Source organism: Vipera ursinii (assembly GCF_947247035.1).
Source record: "Vipera ursinii genome assembly, chromosome: 3".
Taxonomy (NCBI): domain Eukaryota; kingdom Metazoa; phylum Chordata; class Lepidosauria; order Squamata; family Viperidae; genus Vipera; species Vipera ursinii.
Genome location: NC_139516.1, coordinates 70,598,057 through 70,617,287, shown reverse-complemented (window position 1 = coordinate 70,617,287; position 19,231 = coordinate 70,598,057). Strand labels below are relative to the sequence as shown.

At 35.6% G+C, this 19,231-nt stretch overlaps 1 protein-coding gene across 4 annotated transcripts in view; it reads right to left on the bottom strand.

Moving 5' to 3' along the window:
* Positions 1-19,231, bottom strand: part of LRRC7 (leucine rich repeat containing 7) — a gene marked incomplete at both ends in the record, with an annotated part of 136,988 nt that overhangs the window by 105,643 nt on the left and 12,114 nt on the right. For all 4 annotated transcript variants that reach the window (XM_083361113.1, XM_083361115.1, XM_083361114.1 and 1 more), the window contains 3 exons: positions 6,344-6,400; positions 12,411-12,500; positions 14,360-14,438. In XM_083361113.1, the coding sequence (XP_083217239.1) occupies positions 6,344-6,400; positions 12,411-12,500; positions 14,360-14,438 (226 nt within the window). The remainder of the gene's footprint in view (positions 1-6,343; positions 6,401-12,410; positions 12,501-14,359; positions 14,439-19,231) is intronic.

The following is a 19,231-nucleotide window of genomic DNA, read 5'->3' as shown; positions in this document are numbered from 1 at the left end:
GGCAGGTTTGATGTTATTTGAGTAATATTTACAAAACATGAGGCTTCTCCAGAGTAATCTATTACAAAACACTCCAGCACTTAATTTTCCAAAGTACAGATGCCACTCTTGGGAAAAGATAGATCTTAGGCATGATCTTAAGCTTTTAGGGTCCATGGGAATTGGTAAAATAAAATAATTATGCTCCAAAGCTATATGTTAAAATCGTATTTGCCTCATTTTCAGATAATATGGTAAAATGTGAATGACCTGCTACTGTCATGTTAAGCACGCAGAATTATCTTAAGGCCAGGGCTTTTTTTCTCATAGAATGCTCAGAACGGAGTTCCGGCACCTTTTTTGGATGGAACCTTGTAGGGTAGGCAAGGCGGGTTGTATGACACGTGTGAGTTCCGGCACCTTTTTCTTTTACAAAAAAAGCACTGCTTAAGGCTAATTGTAAATTAAATAACCACCAATAATTTAAGAATGAAGTGTAATATTCACACAATTTACTGTCTAAGTTATATGCATTTATTTGTTTGTTTCTGTGTTTAGTAAATCTATTTGCTGCCCATATCACAGTATGGCTACTCTAAGTGACTTATAACATTAAAATGGAAAAATTAATAAAAATGTAATCCTAGCAATAGCAAAACAATGAAACAATAAAAATAAACAGGGAAAGTACAATAATATGAATTAAAAGATGGGTGGAAGGGAAGCAGGAAGCACATGGGGGTAGAGGAGATGGGATTAGCTAATTAATCAAATAGCCACCTCCAGTGTGGAATTAAACTCTTTGGCTTTTTGCCAAAGACTCAGGGAAAGACTTTCTTAAATCTAGTTCTGACATTAACATGAGATCTCAGGAGTCAAACTGCCGGCCTGAAACTGCATCCACCCCATTGCCGGCAATGGGAAAAAAGCTCCGATACGTTGCGCAACGTTACATGACGTCGCAAGTTTCACATGTCTGAGTTAAATTTTCTTTGGATGTCCAAGATGTGCTTATTTCTAAGCCATGACTTAAATAATACATAACAATTATTCTACATGCCCCTTCAAAAATCCCAGATAAGAAAATTAGTTGGGCTAGACTATGGAAAAATTCTTCTGGCATTTTATATCTCCTAAATGCACACTAACAAAATATTTCATGGATTAGTACAAATGCCTTATTACTTTTAGTCACTAACATTTATAAAATAATAGTGATGCTTTATAGCAGTTTTTAAGAAAACTTAAAAATATTAATTCACATTTCACAAACTCATGTTGTTCACTCAGAAATACATTTAATTCACTGTTGCTCAAATTAATAGTTGTGAAAGGCAGAGTATAAATAATCATATAAATTTATACCCAACTAAAGATCCATATAATTACAAGTTTAGATATAATATTTTTTCATGAAATGTGAAAAATTGTACAAACAGAAGCCAAACTATTTATACCAGATAAATAGCCATTATGCACTGAGGCAGTCAACTATTTATACTGTATAAATACACTAACAATATGACGATCTTAACAACACAAGTATTTTGATGCAAACCTCTAACACAGTATAAAATTAAGAAAAGTCATTATGCTGAAAAATCATTTGCAATATTCAGTTACAGTTATACCAATTTCATGATGCAGGTTATTGATTATTACAGGTAACACAACTCCAATATCATCTAAAAAAAGAAGAAGATACAAAAAGAAAAAGCTGATTGTTGATAGAGAACAATTTTCTGATTCCCTATTTCTCCATGTTAAGCTAACACTGCTACTTGCTTTTTATCAGATGCATGGTCAGTCATAGTGAATGTTACCTGCTTTGGGCGAATATGTAAACCAGGAGCTGCTTGTTTATGGAGATAAAGAGGCCATGAGAGTATTGAATGTGGCAGCAACAAATGTTTCAGGTTTACTATAATTTATGGAATAAAAATATGACAATAATGCCTTGCTCATGTTGTTATTAACATGTGTCAAAACTACATACCTTACAAGTAATCTCATTCCCCCATCAATCCGTGATTTTTTTAAAAAAAATTCAACATCTCCTTCCATAAAGGTAAAGGTAAAGGTTCCCCCTCACATGCGTCCTAGTCGTTTCCGACTCTAGGGGCCGGTGCTCATCTCCGTTTCAAAGCCGAAGAGCCAGCGCTTGTCCGAGGACGTCTCCGTGGTCATGTAGCCGGCATGACTAGACGGCAAAGGCGCACGGAACGCTGTTATCTTCCCACCGTAGTGGTCCCTATTTTTCTACTTGCATTTTTACGTGCTTTCGAACTGCTAGGTTGGCAGAAGCTGGGATGATTAACAGGCGCTCACTCTGTTACGCGGCACTCGGGATTTGATCTGCCAAACTGCTGACCTTCTGATCGACAAGCTCAGCGTCCTAACCCACTGAGCCACCGCGTCCCTTTTTCTCCTTCCATACCATAATCCTATTCTTTTATAAATTTTACAGTTCTTTTATAAGACCTTTTCCCCATTATTAGTACAGTTGATTGTTTTGCTAGGTAAAACAATGTTCCAAGTGTACATAAAACATATGTTCATCTTTACATATTGGAATACAGTTTGCATTCTAATACATCATCTCTAAGAACTTATTTTCTTTCCCCAATTTTAAATGTATGTTACAGAGCAAATGAGATTGCTATCAATAAAGATGATCACACAAATCATTATCCTTGTTTTGGCTTAGTACTTTCAAATCTTATACTGATCCAAACATTGGATCAAAATTTTATGTTGCTTTTTACCATGTTATTAAGGAAAACAGGCCAGTGCTTTGCTACACGCTTTGATTCTGTATTTACACTGCACCTTCAATCAGTGTAACATTTACAGGCAGGTCGCAATTAATGCAAGTTTGAATAATGTTATATTCGATTTAGATACCGGATCACATTTAATGTGCTACAAGATTCAGTTAACACAACTGAGATTAGTGCATGTGCATATGCAATTGGGGTATTAGACATTGCTAATCTATGTTTGTGTAAAATGGAAGATTCTGACAGAAGAAAACAGCACAAGTTTATAAAAGATGCTCATGACTAATAAGAGCAAAAATGGATATAATTGAATGACATTCAGTTTAGTCATATGACATAGTCATAGCAACACTCTAAAAGAATGAGATATAGGAATCCCTGAATCTATGGTATAATTTTTTGTTTTTATTTGGTTTTCTATAACTACTTAGTGATTTTATTAAGCGTAAGTTTAAATTATAAATTATAAATTTAAATTATAAGTATGTTGTTTCCATCCTTTACTTTAACATTTCATGGTTTAAAATTTCAACTATGCTGGAACCAATTACTGTATTTTCCATAGAAACATGACTTTGAATAGGGCAAATTAAAATAATACAATCAATTCATGGGATTCATATCTGAACGAATTGCGACCCACCTGTAATCTCAGATCTCAGTATGAAATTCAGGTAATATTTAAGTTGGCATGAAAGTAGTGACAAGGGATTGTGTGATGTTTTCTGTATGCTGCTATCACCAAATGAAAATATCTCCAAATCAGATATCTGAGACCCATATAAACTATTTAGATATTCACCTAATTTTAAATTTATACAACCAAGTTTTTAACTTCGTTTTTAATAAACAATTTATTTCAAACCACCACATGCAATAATCCACACTGTCAATTCAGGAATATCTATTGTTTTATTTATTTTTTTAAAAAAATATTGCTCTACTAACACAATTCTCAGATATATGTAAGGTATTTGGAAATTTCAACCAAACTTATGAAGACATAAGGTACCAGTTCTGCAAAAATAACACAATTTTTTTCATCTCAGTTCTTGAAACTATGTCTATATATGGCATATATTAAATCTAAGTATTGAAAGAACAAACACAAGGCTTTCAATCAATGAGACATATATGATAGCAATAATGCCCCCACTTCAAGATAAATATTTTATGTCCCATCTTAGTAAAGAATATATTACATAGTTAACTATTGTCTTCTATGGATGCCTTTGGTAGGATGCTAAAGCTTAGTAATAATATCTGCCATACATCAAATATATATATATTTGCACATTCCCACCTATATCCACACTGACACCTTATTTGCACAAAGGTAGCAGTTGTTAATCTTCCTCCTATATCATTTCCTCTCTTCAAGTAATTGCTCTGTCAGAATGTTTTTTAAGAGTAGCAATCATGTGCTTATCAAAAGGATTATTTCCTTTCTTCCTGTATAGGCTTGTTGAAGCAAATTTCTATCAATCATTTTATCCATATCAGATAATTAATGCAATGTTATTACTAAGGATCAACTAGATACCTCAAACTCTGTTTTCAATTAACAGGTTATTCCAATAGCGTTCAAGCAATATGGGATGGGGAGAGTCTTTTCAAATTGCCCTGCATATGATCAGCAGCCTTGTAAAAAGAGACTTGTCTCAACTAAATTGCAGACTTACTCTATTAGATACATTTCTTGTTCATCCACCCAACAGGTATATTTGAGGTATAATACCACCACAATGTCACTCTTTGGAGAAGGGATGCTTGTTTGTTTGTTTTTCTGTTTTGTATTTTATGTTAAAACAAAATAAATATATCTAAATGAGAAGGGATGCTTAGTACAATTATCTGAATTTCAAAATACATTATTAAGGCCTGGTCTAATTCAAGATGGAAAGAAAAACAAAAAGGATACTTGATTGCTTCAAGAAATTCAGAGCAAAAATTCAGCCATTACCGTTTTATCAGCTTTAACATTTAAGGCTTACTTGATACGGCCATAATTATATTGATTTTCTTTGAGCTAACATTCTAATTTCTTTAAAAAAATTTTTTTGCATTTGTAATGTACATGGGGCAGACATTCTAAAGTTGTTTTTTTAGGAGTGGGTAACAATTTATATTTAAATACAATTCCTAATTATGTTTATAGGATCTTGGCAACTGTTGATGATTAAAAATAAAAACAGGAAAACATATTCCATTATTTATTTTTACTTATTATTGCCTTTATTATTTTTTCTAAATAACTTAAGGCAGTGAACACTTTGGGTCACTCGCTCACTCAGTCCAATCCCCCTCACAGGATTGTGGTTGTTGTGGGGAAAACAGAAGGAGGAAGAAGTACTATATTATTTTTTCATATTTACAGTGTTTTAAAATTGTCCTATCATTATCTGATATAACTTTGCTCAGCTTTTATAAATGTTCTCTATTTACTAATTCACTTGTCTCAATTACTTTGTAGAAACTGACTGACTGCAATGCAACTGACTATTTACCTATAAATGGAAAGCTCATTGATCCAGAGGAATAAATGGGAAGCGTTTTTTCTTTTCAACTTTCTCTTATCCTCTGCAGCTTTCTCTGCCCCTTTCCTATGCTATACAGCACGGGTGTCAAACTCGCCACGTCACGTGATGTGACGCCAGGTATCATGACTCTTTTTGCATTGCTGGCAATGGGGTGGGTGTGGCTTCGGTATGATGAAACCGGCCCGTGGACCAGCAGTTTGACACCCATGCTATACAGAATAAGGTCAATGTTTTGAGAGATCATGTAGGACTGTGGAACAGAGGTAACATTGACAAAAATAATCCTTTCAGCAGAAAAGGTAACTTTCAACACAAGCCCTGATAGTCTATATAAATATAACCTATATAGGTGGTTATGTAAAACTTTTGTATCCCAAGATATAGTGCAAATTTTAATGGGGGTGCAGAGGTATAATGCATACTGAATTCATGTAAAATAGGCATAAAGACATTTAATAAATTTTGACATAGCAAGTCTCTGAAATCCCTTGGTCATGTCAAATGTGATGGGGAAGACAAGAAATATGCATCAGAATGGAATGAGAGGGTTTGTGAATCATTTCTAACCAAAGCTAACAGACTGACAAAACATTAGTTGTCAATGAAGAATAAAAAATATACTTCATGTGACAAATTCATGATGACTGGAATGTCCTAGTATTTGAATACAGCATTAGGTGTGGGAGGTTTTTGTGTCAGCAGGCAGCTGAGATAGATAATTCTGCATTAGGGACACTATGAAAATTTAGTGCTATCCAGTATATGAGCTCTTATATAAAATGTGTTACTGAATTTTGTTTAAAAATATATTTACTGCACCTCAAAATGAGCTTCTGTTTTTAAATTTATTTGCTTTATCTAAATACTTGATTATCATTTACAATTTTAACTAAAATAAATATACCAATGAACAATTCTCCGAAAGATATAGGTCACAACTTGAAATGAGAATTGCCCAGAAAAAAAACATACTGCACAATATTTAGTAAAGAATAAATTATGTGCTTGGAACATTTCTATTTGCTACAATATGAAGGCACTTACTTTGGCAGCGTTTTCAAGTGATTCTCTCGTAACTCCAATATTCGTAATTTAACAAGTCTGGAAGTAATAAAGATTAAAAAATATTTAAAGTAGGAATTCATTAATTGCTAGAGAGTTCATTATTCTACTGCCAATAATGCAAGCCACACATGTATATTTAATTATTCCTATGCACCTGCAAAATCTCAAATGACAATCATAACTGTATGTCTGCAGCTGAAATTAACAGGTTTAAATTCATTTCTGATTACATCTACAAGGGAAATATGCTAAATCTCCACATTCAGCAGATATTTCTAGCTCTAAAATGTTAACTTAGATGACATTAATGATCTATGATTGCTGGCAATGTTCTTCAGGAAATCTTGATGATCCCCATGAGAGCAATTAAAGTGGGGGAAAAGTACAAAAGGCTTCAATAAATGTAGGCTGCCATCAGTTACTACTTTTGACATTTACTCAAGGCAGAGCAAATGCAAACTATCATGAGCATGATTCAGCATATATAGATTTATTTTTATTTTTCTATAGCACTAGCAAAAATGAATTAATTGCATTTTTGTAAGTTAATTGGTAAAAGGAATTTTAGGAAGAAAAAACATCCTATGGGAGATAAAAGAGAGAAAGTTCTTTTGAAAATGTCAAAACGTTGACAGTGATAGAGAGCTATTAGTCCTGTAAACTTTAGTGTCTTTAGAGAGAATAAAACATGTAATGTTTTCAAACATCTCTCATGATGGTTAATTAAGAGCTATAGAGATATCAGGTATTTAAAATGCTTAAAAGAAAATGTAATATGGCAATTTGCAGAGTAAACAACCTATAAAAGCTTTAGATATTAACTGCTATTTTTAACATACATATATTTTAAATAAAGATTCCCCAGATATCTTTTTTCTACCTATAATTTAGAAGCTTTTATTTTATCTGAAAATACGTTAGAATCATATTGTGGGACAATTCCCCCCCCCCTTATTTACAGGAAATGATTTTTTGGAAATCTATATCTAATGCAACATGCTATGTATTCTATTTTGCTATCTTAAGTCTAGAAGATATGTTAAAATAATGAAATTACAAGATCCAAAATTGTAACATCAATGTATCTAAAGCTATATAGATGCTTTTAAGTTCAAGCACATAATCAACTGACAACAATGAAAGAATGTAAAATTATAATATATCAAAAAGGAAAATGATATATACCACATTTTGTTATAGTAGAAAACAAGTCAATATTTATCCATTCGTTTTTTAAAAAAACCAACTGTGAGCAAATTGCAGTTTGACCTTCCCATTTTTTTCTGAAACAGGCAAAGTGAATTTGGAGCACCTCAACTGTAGTTAAGAACAGTGAGCTGCAGGAGATATGTACAGCTCATAAATTATGTATATGTGTAATTCTTCACCTTGCACATTATATTTCTGCTTGCTTTCCCTGCTTTCCTGTGAAGTATCTGACATAACCTATTCTCATACAAATATGAGAATATGGATACATGACATTGCATGTATTGAAAACAATTATTATGAAATGATCAAGTAGATCAGGGGTCCCCAACCCCTGGTCCATGGACCGGCACTAGTCAGTGGCATTCTGGCAATTGGGTCACGCAAACAAGCAAAGCCCCATATGCAGAATGCAGGGAGAACACAAAACCACACCCCCTCCAGTCCACAGAAAAACCTTTCTCCACAGAACCGGTCCCTACTGCCCAAAAAGTTGGGGGCCACTGAAATACATGACAAACCCTTATTGGCTTTATTTATACCTTTTCCAATCAAGTGGTCCCAATGCCTGGGCTAAGGTACCCAGTTTTAGACTAACTAATCTTTTCAATTAAACAAGTATACTGTCTCAAGGGACATGTCAGTTTGCAAATTGTAATGTTAAAACAACTACATACTGTGATTAAAGATAGAAGCTAGTAAACTTCTTTGAAATGTATTAAGCCATATATAAGCATTAAAGAAGGGAAAAGAGAAGGGACATAGTCTTGTTGTTTTGTGTTCAGTTTCAAATTATATTTGAATTATATAGAGCCGTGGTGGCACAGTAGTTAGAATGCAGTATTGCAAGGTAATTCTGCAGACTGCCAGCAGTTTGATTCTCATTGGCTTAAGGTTGGCTCAGCCTTCCATCCTTCTGAGGTCAGTAAAATGAGGACCCATATTTTTGGAGGCAATATGCTGACTCTGTAAACCGCTTAGAGAAGGCTGTAAAGCACTATGAAGCAGTATATAAGTCTGAAATGACTCTGTTCCAACACAGGACATTTTGAGGCAAAGGGTTTATTTTCAAACTGCAGTCTTTAAAATCTGAAATGATTTAGACCAGGGGTAGGTAACCTTGGCTCTTTTATGACTCGTGGACTTCAACTCCCAGAATTCCTGAGCCAGCATGGCCTAACTCAGGAATTCTGGGAGGTTTTTTTTTAATCCCATTTATATCCCGCCCTTTTCCGAAGACCCAGGGCGGCTTACAATCTAAGAAGCACAAATCAATGTGCTTAGCAATAGCCTTCATTCTATGTATATGCCTGCTTATTAAGGCTTTGCCCCCCCCAGTGGCATTTTACAAAGTCAGCTTATTGCCCCCAACAATCTGGGTCCTCATTTTACCTACCTCGGAAGGATGGAAGGCTGAGTCAACCTTGAGCCTGGTGGGACGCGAACCTGCACTAATTGCAGGCAGCTGGTGTTACTTAAGGAGGCATTAGCCCACTATTCCACCAAGTTGAAGTCCACGAGTCATAAAAATGCCAAGGTTGCCAACCCCTGATCTAGCCTGAAGAATTATTGAGGTGAATAAGCACTGGGAGTTGGATTTCAGAGCCAGTTAATTCAGTTCACTTTGTCAAAAAGGAAACACAGAAAATGGGAGTAGGAATCAGTAAAAAAAAGACCCATTAACTGCTGTCAAGTTCTAAATGTTATTTATATAGGCAAGAACAAGAGGTTTGGCATTTCATGACCAGCTTTCTCCCACTTACTGGCTCAACAAATGGCCATTGGTCTCAGTGTATTCAAATATCTTTAGAAGAAAGCTTAAGCAAAGTTGAAAGAGTACACAGTATTTATAGTTCTGTATGGACATGAGTAAATCATAACAACTACTGTTTTCCAATAGTTATGAATAAATTATGTTTACTGTAACATACATACTTTTCATAATTCTACACACATATACTACACACATATTCTCCTTTCTTTCTGGAAGGACAAAACCTTAATATGCAGCAATGTAGGGGTTAAAAGTTGACGCAACACAACATGACTAAGATTTTGGCTTTCACAGACCTCTTCTCTTTGTAAAATCTTAACTGCTTTCTAGTATATAGCAAACCAGTTTTCCTGTTCAACGTGCATAATTGCATAATAAAAGCATAAATTAAACTATGTGATTAACAGGAACATCCATATAATTTTTTATCACTATTCCATGAAGATTTCCCCCCCCCCAATACTGGTTATTCCTTCTAATTAAGTATCTCAAAGAGATACCTGAAATTTAAAATCAAGAAATAAAAAGGATCTCAACATAGATTTTATATTAATCAGAACTTGGTTCTGTTTGTATGATATATTTAATTAAATCAGTACTTGAAATTAGCAAGAGTCATCGATAATCTTAATTATGTTGTCTCATGTAATAGAGGGAAATAGAAATTCAGTGTTCATGCTACTGTAGATAACTGTTCCTGTGAAATAAAAGTAATTATATAACTATTTTGGGGAAAGAGTAAGGAAATAGTACTCATGCAAACATTCTTTGCTCTGCCATCCATGACTATAGGTTAAAAATTGACCAAAATTTGTAGGAAAGTGAAAACCAGATATAAAAGTACCGGTAAATTATGATTTGCTATACATCAAAAGTGAATTAAATAGAAAGTGAAAACAAAGGAATATGCAAGCAAAGGATTTGTTCCTACGTTGCTGAACCACTAAACCACAGGTCTGCAACCCGCGGCTCCGGAGCCGCATGCGGCTCTTTCAGCCGTCTCCTGCGGCTCCAAGTCCTCTGCCATGTGCAGTTCAAAAAAAAAAAGTGGGACTAAAAAAGTTCAACCAATCAATTCAAATATGCAGGGTAAGTGCATATCTCGCCTTGGCTCCACTCTTCAGTCAAACCCTGTTCTGCGCATGCGCGCATGTACGCGCATGTGCACACATTTTCTGCAGCTCCCAGTTTTTCCTTTTGTGAGGGAACCGGTTCTGAGTGGCTCTTTCACCGTTTCAGGTTGCTGACCCCTGCACTAAACAGAAACTATTATTTGTGATGCTTGTAAATTCCCAATGTCTTTGCCATTTTAGATGATTATCAGTTTCCCTATATTGTTAATTTATTTTTGTCTTTTTTAAAAAAAATTCTCTCAGATGGGAAAGTTCATAATTATTTGTAGACCTGTTATATAAGGGTTGGAGAACATATCATTTTTATAAAACTTATTTACTTTTCAGCATCTAGCCAGGGTGGATTCTTTATGCTTAAGGCAGATATACAGGTATTTCCTGAAGTATGAATCTAATGGAGCCTGCACATTAGGCTCATAAGTCAAAATATTTGTCAAATGAATCAGATTCAATTTTACTTTTTTTTTAAAAAAATCATTAATTGAATCAAATGAGTCATTAAATGAACGAAGGTCTGACTTACTATTTCCTCTGATGGCTGCCTGAACTGAGAGTCTTTTCTCACTCTTGCTGCTGGCTGCCTATCAGCTGTTTCCTGTTTCAGGAACTAAATTGCCTCCCAAGAAGGCAGCAGGCTCTCACTTCGCAATGCTTTTTTTTAACTGTTTGTTGCTAGGCAGCTCAAGCTTCCACAGAGGGGGTTGGGTTTACAAGAACTTTCCAAGTGCTTTAAAAAACACTTGCCACTAGCTTAAGCATCTCCCAGGCAAGCATCCAGAGGCAGCTGGGGATGGGGACTTGGTGGCAGGCTGGGTGGAAGGTGAGGTGGCAGCAGAGCAGCCAAAGGAGAGGCAAGGGGCCCACTTCCCCCACAGCAAGAGAGGAAAGAGTGGGGAAGCAGGCAGCATGTTGCCAGACCATACATAGTCAGGACAGAAAGGTCCAGGGGCAGCACCGCTGCAACTGAAGATGGAGAGCAAACCGGGGTCATCACCTGCCAGAGTCATAAGGTGAGCTGTGGAAGAGAGGAGCCCTCGGTGGCAAAATTGCCTGGTGCCACAGGCATGGTGGAGGCTGGTGAGAATGCACTAGAAATACCTCCAGGCACCTGGAATGAGAGGCAGGTCCAGGCCAAGTTCAGGGTGGCACTTTACCCACATTGCCGATCCCGTTGCTATGCCAAGTTGCACCGTGCAGCTCCTCCCATGCACAGGCAGGTTGGCTGACAGCCCCTACAAGGCCAGCAGCAGCATGGGCAGCTGCTCAGTGGCTAGCACGGTGTCCGCTGCAGCCAAGAAGTGTCCTAGCCACAGCAGGGCCACATGCAGGGCGGGCGGCGGCTGCTCCCACTCCCATCAGCCCCACCAACATCGCCTAATGTACATGAAAAAATAAGATATCCACAAAAATAAGATCTAATGCCTCTTTTGGAGGCAAAAAAATATAAGACCAGGTCTTATTTTCAGAGAAACATGGTATTACTTTCTCACTAGTATAAAAATTATTTCCTATCACAATTATAACCCAACAATTAGCTGTACAATCCACTAGGGTAGATACTCCAATTGATTGGAGTATGACTCTATATTTACATCCACAAATTGAACAACTATCTTATGTTAAATGTGTATGCCACTGGGCACTGTTTCTACTCTGAGTTTAGAACTATTCTTTCATCTGTACTGATATGCCATTCCAATAGTTTTCCTGCATTGGGACAGATTTCTTTCCTCAAGCCTACAAAGCAGTTATCTTAAAGAAAAACTTATTAAATCACAGTTCTATTTCTGAAAAACAATGAAGCATCATTGGCATTAAACAGTCTATTCTTAGTCTGCAGCTCTTTAAATTTGTAATCTTATTTTCTGTAATCTAAAATCCTTTCTTTTTCTAGTTAAGCTTAGAGGGAATTCACATATGTAAAACTTACCTTCCAAAGTTAGCTGGAAGAAATTCCAGAAAGGCATCATTTAGATATAGCTGGGACAAATTTAAAAGCTGTGTGAAACCATCTGGGAGCCTTAAAAAAATGAGTAAAATATTTAGCATTAATGGTGTAGGAAATCTCTAAATTTAAGTCTCAATAGATCCATATAACGTCAACCGCATGCTCACTGCCTGATCCATTTGTTAGAGGTAATATTTTGCTTGTTATAAAACAAGTAACACTGTACTGCAGCATTGGATAATTTCTTTTTCTTTTTTTGTCTATATCTATGCTTCCCAGCCTTTTGGCTAAGATCAAGTGTATGCAAGCACTTCAGGTGAATTAAATTTCAAAATAACTAGATGATCTACTTTTTACAGCAACTGGAACCAATAGCATTATGTGCATGCAAATTTATGTTGACTGAGGATTACTGCTATGGAAAATATGTTGCTATTTATCATTCTAAAATAACCATAATAAGAATACATGCTATACCTTATTTGCATTGCCAAAATTTAAACGCTCAATCAAAAAGTATAGGGAAAATAAAACTGCATGGAAGAATTAATAAATCAGTATTGTAGAGTTTAAATTTAACAGAGGGCAAAGATCAAGACCATTAATTCGTGCATAAGGGGAGGGAGAGGTTTGATATAGTTCATCTAAAATATTGATAATATTAGTTAATTCACAGAAAAACATTTAAGGCATCTTAAATTCATTCCATGAGTATTTTTAATGCATAATTTATTAACAAAACCATAAATAAACCAAGTAAGATGAACATAAAAGAACGTAAATAATTCCCAAACAATATAGTAAGTACTATAAACCACAGCTCTTTAGTTAGATCTATGATTGTTCTCATTTCCAGTTTTATGTCATATCATAGGTGAATTACATCTTTTTAAAGTAAACATTGCTGTCCTGCAGTCTATATTTCTTTGTAATCAAGGGAATGGCAACTATTTTTTGAACAAATATGCCAATTTATCACTATTCTTGGGGTAATCTTTGTTCACAGTCTGTCCAGAAAAAGTATATGCTATGATTTATCTATTTTTTACAGAAAAATTTATCTATTTTTTACAGAAAGTTCTTTAATCTGAGTTCTGACTGGAACAGAGCTCAAGTGTATTCCACAGGTTTACATTTCATGACAGTGTTATAAACTACAACCTTAGCCAATGTATTCATTCCCTCGGTGTCACAATCCTTACTGCTACATACAACCCAGCTAGGTGGTAGCACCTATACAATTGAAAAGCCTAGGAGGATTGACTCTGGGTAGGAGACTACTAATTTATACCAGGGTTATAGGTTGGATTGGAAAGCTGCAAAAAAATATCTCAAAGGAATAAACCACTTGCATACTGTTCTCAAGAAAATTACATGGGTTTAGACATGAAGTCTCCACAAATCAAGCTCAACTCAGTGGACTTATTTTTATTGTTATATCTAATTTTACTAGTATCATCACTTTGATGCCATTCTAAAGCATATTATGGATAATGCTGTAGATCAGGGGTGTCAAACTGCTGGCCCACAGGCCGGACGTATCACATGGAAGCTGTGCCCACCCCATTGACGGCAATGGCAAAACCGTCCCGATACATTGCGCGACGTCATGTGACATCGTGACTTTGACACGTCTGCTGTAGATCTTGCCAGAGATGCTTCATAACAAGTATTAAAAGAGATGCAATTGAAGAACAAAATCAGCTGTTAAGAAATAGTGTCAAATATCCAACACTGGAAGTTTTAAAGAAGAGATTGGACAACTATTTGTCTGAAATGGTATAGGGTTTCCTGCCTGAGCAGGGGTTGGACTAGAAGACTTTCAAGGTCCCTTCCAACTCTATTATTGTTTTTGTTATTGCTATTGTTGTTATATGTTAAACCTTGCATACATAAAAGAGGCAAAGAAAAAATTACACTGAGGAACTTACTTAGAAATAGGATTGACACTTGCTTCAATTATTGTTAAACACTTACAGCACTTTATATTTTCTGGAAAATCTTGAATCCCTAAAAGAAAAACAAAACTGTTACACAACTGATTGCTTTCCTCATTTGCTCATTTCAGTAGAAAAAGGTAAGCCATTCATTTAATCCTAAACAAGTCTGAACTCTGTGAACTCATGACAATCCCAGCGTTCAGTCTTACCAATGTATATTAATATTTCTGCACAGATTTCACCCATACATACTTAATATAATTCCTCACATTTCACTTGGTTTCAACAGTTCCTTGAGCTGAATAATAGTTTACTGGCCAACTAGTTATCTACCAGTACAAAAAAGGCAATTTATGCAGGATAGGTTTTGTTGAATCTAAATAATATCTATAAACCATTATTTGTAGCTGAAATAAAGGCTAGCTTCTTGTTTAAGCTATATGCCAAGAAGCATGAGCATGAGTGCACTATTGAAATATGAGGTTAGGGACATATCTTCATTGAGAACATCTATCTTACAGTTGCTAAGAGTCAACAATGACCTTGACATAATTAAATAAAAACAGTTAATGGCCCTTGGACACTTGTTATTAAAATATTTTCCATGTATGAGAGGTGTATTGTGCAATACTTCCATTATAAAATATGCTAGGAAACTCATAATGATGCAGTTCATTTCTAAAGGTTCTTTTTTTTACTTCCTCCATTCTTGGCATAAATCATGTAGAATAAGTGTAGGCTTACTAAATTTAGATGACATAGAATGTAATTCATTCACATTCTGAAACTGGAGAGAAAAAATAAGTTTTATTATTCTTTCAGTACAAGGTCAAACAATGATAAAAAGTATAGCAATAATTTTCAAGATCACAATCTGACATAATCACTAGTTGTGATATAAGCCTATCCATTCGGGGTAAAAAGATTAAAAGCCTTTCTTAAAAGAAAAGCTCTGAACTATTGGTCTAAATGGGTCAAAATTTTATTAAATCCTAATGGAACCTTACAATTGTGCAACCACCATTGAAATATCTAAACCATATGACAGAAATATCACGTATGAGGGTATGTGAAGGTTCATTCTCCGAGCTTGTGGGTTGGTTTCTGAACATTTCATTACCAGGCTAGATAACATCTTCAGCAGAGTTTAGGGGATGTCAGTTTCAGTGACACAGTAATACTAAAGCCACTGACATCCCCTAAACTCTGCTGAAGATGTTACCTAGCCTGGTAACGAAACGTTCAGGAACCAACCCAGAAGCTCAGAGAATGAATCTTCACCCTCATCCTACACCTGAGCTACAGATATTCGCCACTATTGCAAATACCACATATGTCGGCGATGGCGAAACTTTTGGGCTCAATGTGTCAGAAAATTCAGAAAATTATATGACTCTTCTGATGTGTTATACCTGCCCCTCTGATCAAAACAGAAACAATTCTCTATCCTTCCATCTATATCAGGGGTCTTCAAACTTGACCCTTTTATGACTTGTGGACTTCAACTCCCAGAATTCCTCAGCCAGGCACTCTGGCTGAGGAATTCTGGGAGTTGAAGTCCACAAGTCATAAAAGGACCAAGTTTGAAGACCCCTGATCTATATCTAGGCCCTTCTGAGCAGCTGCACTTGATAGCAGTGCTGAGGCCGGGCCTGAAGTGGAGGCCTGGCCTTGACTTCAATCCTAGAACCAAAAATGCTGCCTCACATTGTTCCCCAAGCAAGGTATGATTGCCCCCATGAACCAGTACTCCCCAGATCTGCTGCATGCAGCTTACCTTCAGGCAGTTTTCTCTTTATGTTGACAGGTCCCTGTGGCCTACCTGAGTTTTCTCTGGGTTGCACAAGGTTTTTGTTCTTGAAATGGCTTCAGAGAATGCTCTTCTGTGCCCTATGCATACCCTATCCTGGTACAATTTTGGAGGCCATGGAGGCCATTTGACTTCCATAGAGTCTGAAGCATGTGAGAGTATATCTTATTCTTGTGTGGCCTCCACAACTTCCCAAAATTGTACAAGAATGAGGCATGCTTTTAAGAATAGTTGTTATCAGATTTTGGAGAATCCTGGCATGTCACCCAAAATATCGTGGCATGCCATAAGTTTGCCATCACGGACTTTTGTGATACTCAATGGAGAATAAATGGCGAATTGGATTGGGGGGGGGGAAATACCACAAATACACTGATAATCAATGCAGCTTCTGTGCTGAATTTGACTACTGCAATCAACTGAAATGACTTTCCATTGTATAACACATTACAAATGAACAAGGGCCAAACATTGTTATATTAAACATTAAGTTATGTTAAGGACAAAGCCTCCTGTTTCTCACAAATAAATATAGGGGCTCAACTAGATTGGAACCCCAAGGAACCAAGTTTTAAAATATGTTTAGACAACCAGTGGATCTTAGGATACACACTCCAGCGAGAATACCAATTTTTAACAGCTGAATCCTACTGTTAACCAACATTGGGACAAAGCCTTCTGTCATTTTGAAAATGTAGTAAAATATAGCATAATTACTTTATACATCAAAGAGTTTCTCACTCTCAATTCTCAATTTTTTTCTTCTTAATATTTGTCAGCTCTTCAAGATAGATTAGACTAGGAAACCAGAGTTAAGCAGGCCAATACTAGTTTTATTATAAGACTATGATAACTGAATCTTGCAAGTCTGAATGCACTTCCCCCATCCCTGCCTTTATCTTCCTGAGAACTAGGGAGGAGATGTTTTCTCACGTTAACAGTTCTAGTTTGGAACCTTTTATCTGACTGTTGTCTTATTAATGGCTTTCCTCCTGTTCTTCAAGGTTATTCCAAATGATTATAAAATATGAAATTCTTTCTTTGGTTAAAAAAACCCCTTACATTCATTGACAAGTTTATCGAATTCTTTTATATTCTTTCCTTATGTATGGAACATTGTTTTGTACACTTTTCCCCCAGCAAGGAATAAGGGATTATGTACCATTTCCCCTGGCTTGTTATTAATCTGTTTTATAGATTGAAATCAGGAGGCTGACTGGCACCCATTCTGATATTTTTATGTCAAATAAACATCTGTTTTCTTTCCCCAAATTTATCAATCCTATTTGCATTTGCACGGCTTAATTTTTGTTTTCAATCAGGCAGTTTCCTTTTATACCGATATTTATGTTGTGGCATATTAATATTCTTGCTTTAATCCATTTCTTTCCATTTAAATTTATGAAAGCAAAGCATACATTAAACAAACTCAGTCCCATGGTTCTCTGAAAAGAGTTCTGGTGATAAAGAGGAGCTACAGAATAAGGAGAGAAAATTATAGCAACACTAGTCAGCTGTCATAAAAACTAATCTCTTTTACTCCCCATATACCCAGGAACTTTTAAAGATTGCAGTATGCTGATAAATCCTCACTGCTTTTAATCAGTGCTAATTTATGCCAGATAGCATGGGTTATGTAAATGGCACTCCATGAAAAGAATTACACTTATTTCTTCCTTTTAAAAAAGGGAGGTCAGCATATTTCTTTGGAGTGGCTAGGCCAAGGGTCGGCAACCTCGGCTCTTTTATGACTCGTGGACTTCAACTCCCAGAATTCCTGAGCCAGCTTGGCTGGCTCAGGAATTCTGGGAGTTGAAGTCCACGAGTCATAAAAGAGCCGAGGTTGCCTACCCCTGGGCTAGGCAGTTGGGAAACTCTACAGCCACAACAAAACAGTCAAGTGTCTATACCAAAATGCATCTTCCCAAGCAGAAGTCTGACAGGATATCTAGAGGTAGGATTCAAATTAAAAAAAAGAACTAGTTAAATATAACATTGTAAATTTCAGAGTATAAGCTACTGTCTATCTACAATTATTTTTATATAATATCTTTATTAGATTTCAACATCAAACATTAAAATACAAATTAACCCTAAAGGGAAAAAGAGAATGATAAAACAAATTAAAGTGACAAAAAATTTATACATCAAACAAATATAACAAACATAACAAATACTTTTAGTACAGAGATATTAACAATACCACCGCCTTTCTCTAAATTAAACAAATACCAATCTATAAAATATTTTAAAACACTGAGTCAACATATTTTTAAAAGCCAGTATTCATAAAATGTCCTTCTCTTTATTTCATCTAAAAGATAGAAAGAACCTCATATTTAAAAAGCTACAATATTTCTTTAGTAAAATCCCAACTACAAATCCCAGATTCAAAATTCTTCTCTTTACTTTGTAAGAAATCTAACAATGGCCTCCAGGTCACGTGAAATGTAGTCGCTGCTGCTAAGCAAAGCAGTTAATTTCACCATCGCGACTAGTTCTATTAATTTCAAAATCCATTCTTCCCAATTATTGTGTTCAAATTATGTATTAATATCAGAAAGTGTTGCTAGTAGTCTTTAGTCACAATAATCTATTAAGAATTGGTGCAAGACAATAATTGGACGGCATGCTCAAGTACGTTTTATTTGCTTTGCCTGAAAGCATACAAATTTTCTTCTAAGCCCATGAGTCACCATTATTGTAAGTTCTTATTTTTTATTACTATGCATATTGTAGATGTTTATTCTGCAAATAAAATGGAGTATCTAAACTTATTTAAAATGCAAAAGAGGCTGCAAATAAATGACAAAGAAAAACAAAGAATCACATTTGGAATTTATTGCTCAGAAAATAGGATGCTGTCCTTGTTCAAAGACATTTTCTCATTGGAAAAAAAGAATGAGCATTTCTAATGTGCTTTATTTTTTAAAGGGCTGTTTGTTTTGTTTCTGTTTCTGATTACATTTGGAACTAATCTAGCAGACAGCTTGAAAATGGAGGAGAAGGAATTGCATATATATCCTTAATTTCAGTTCTGCCACAGCAGTGGA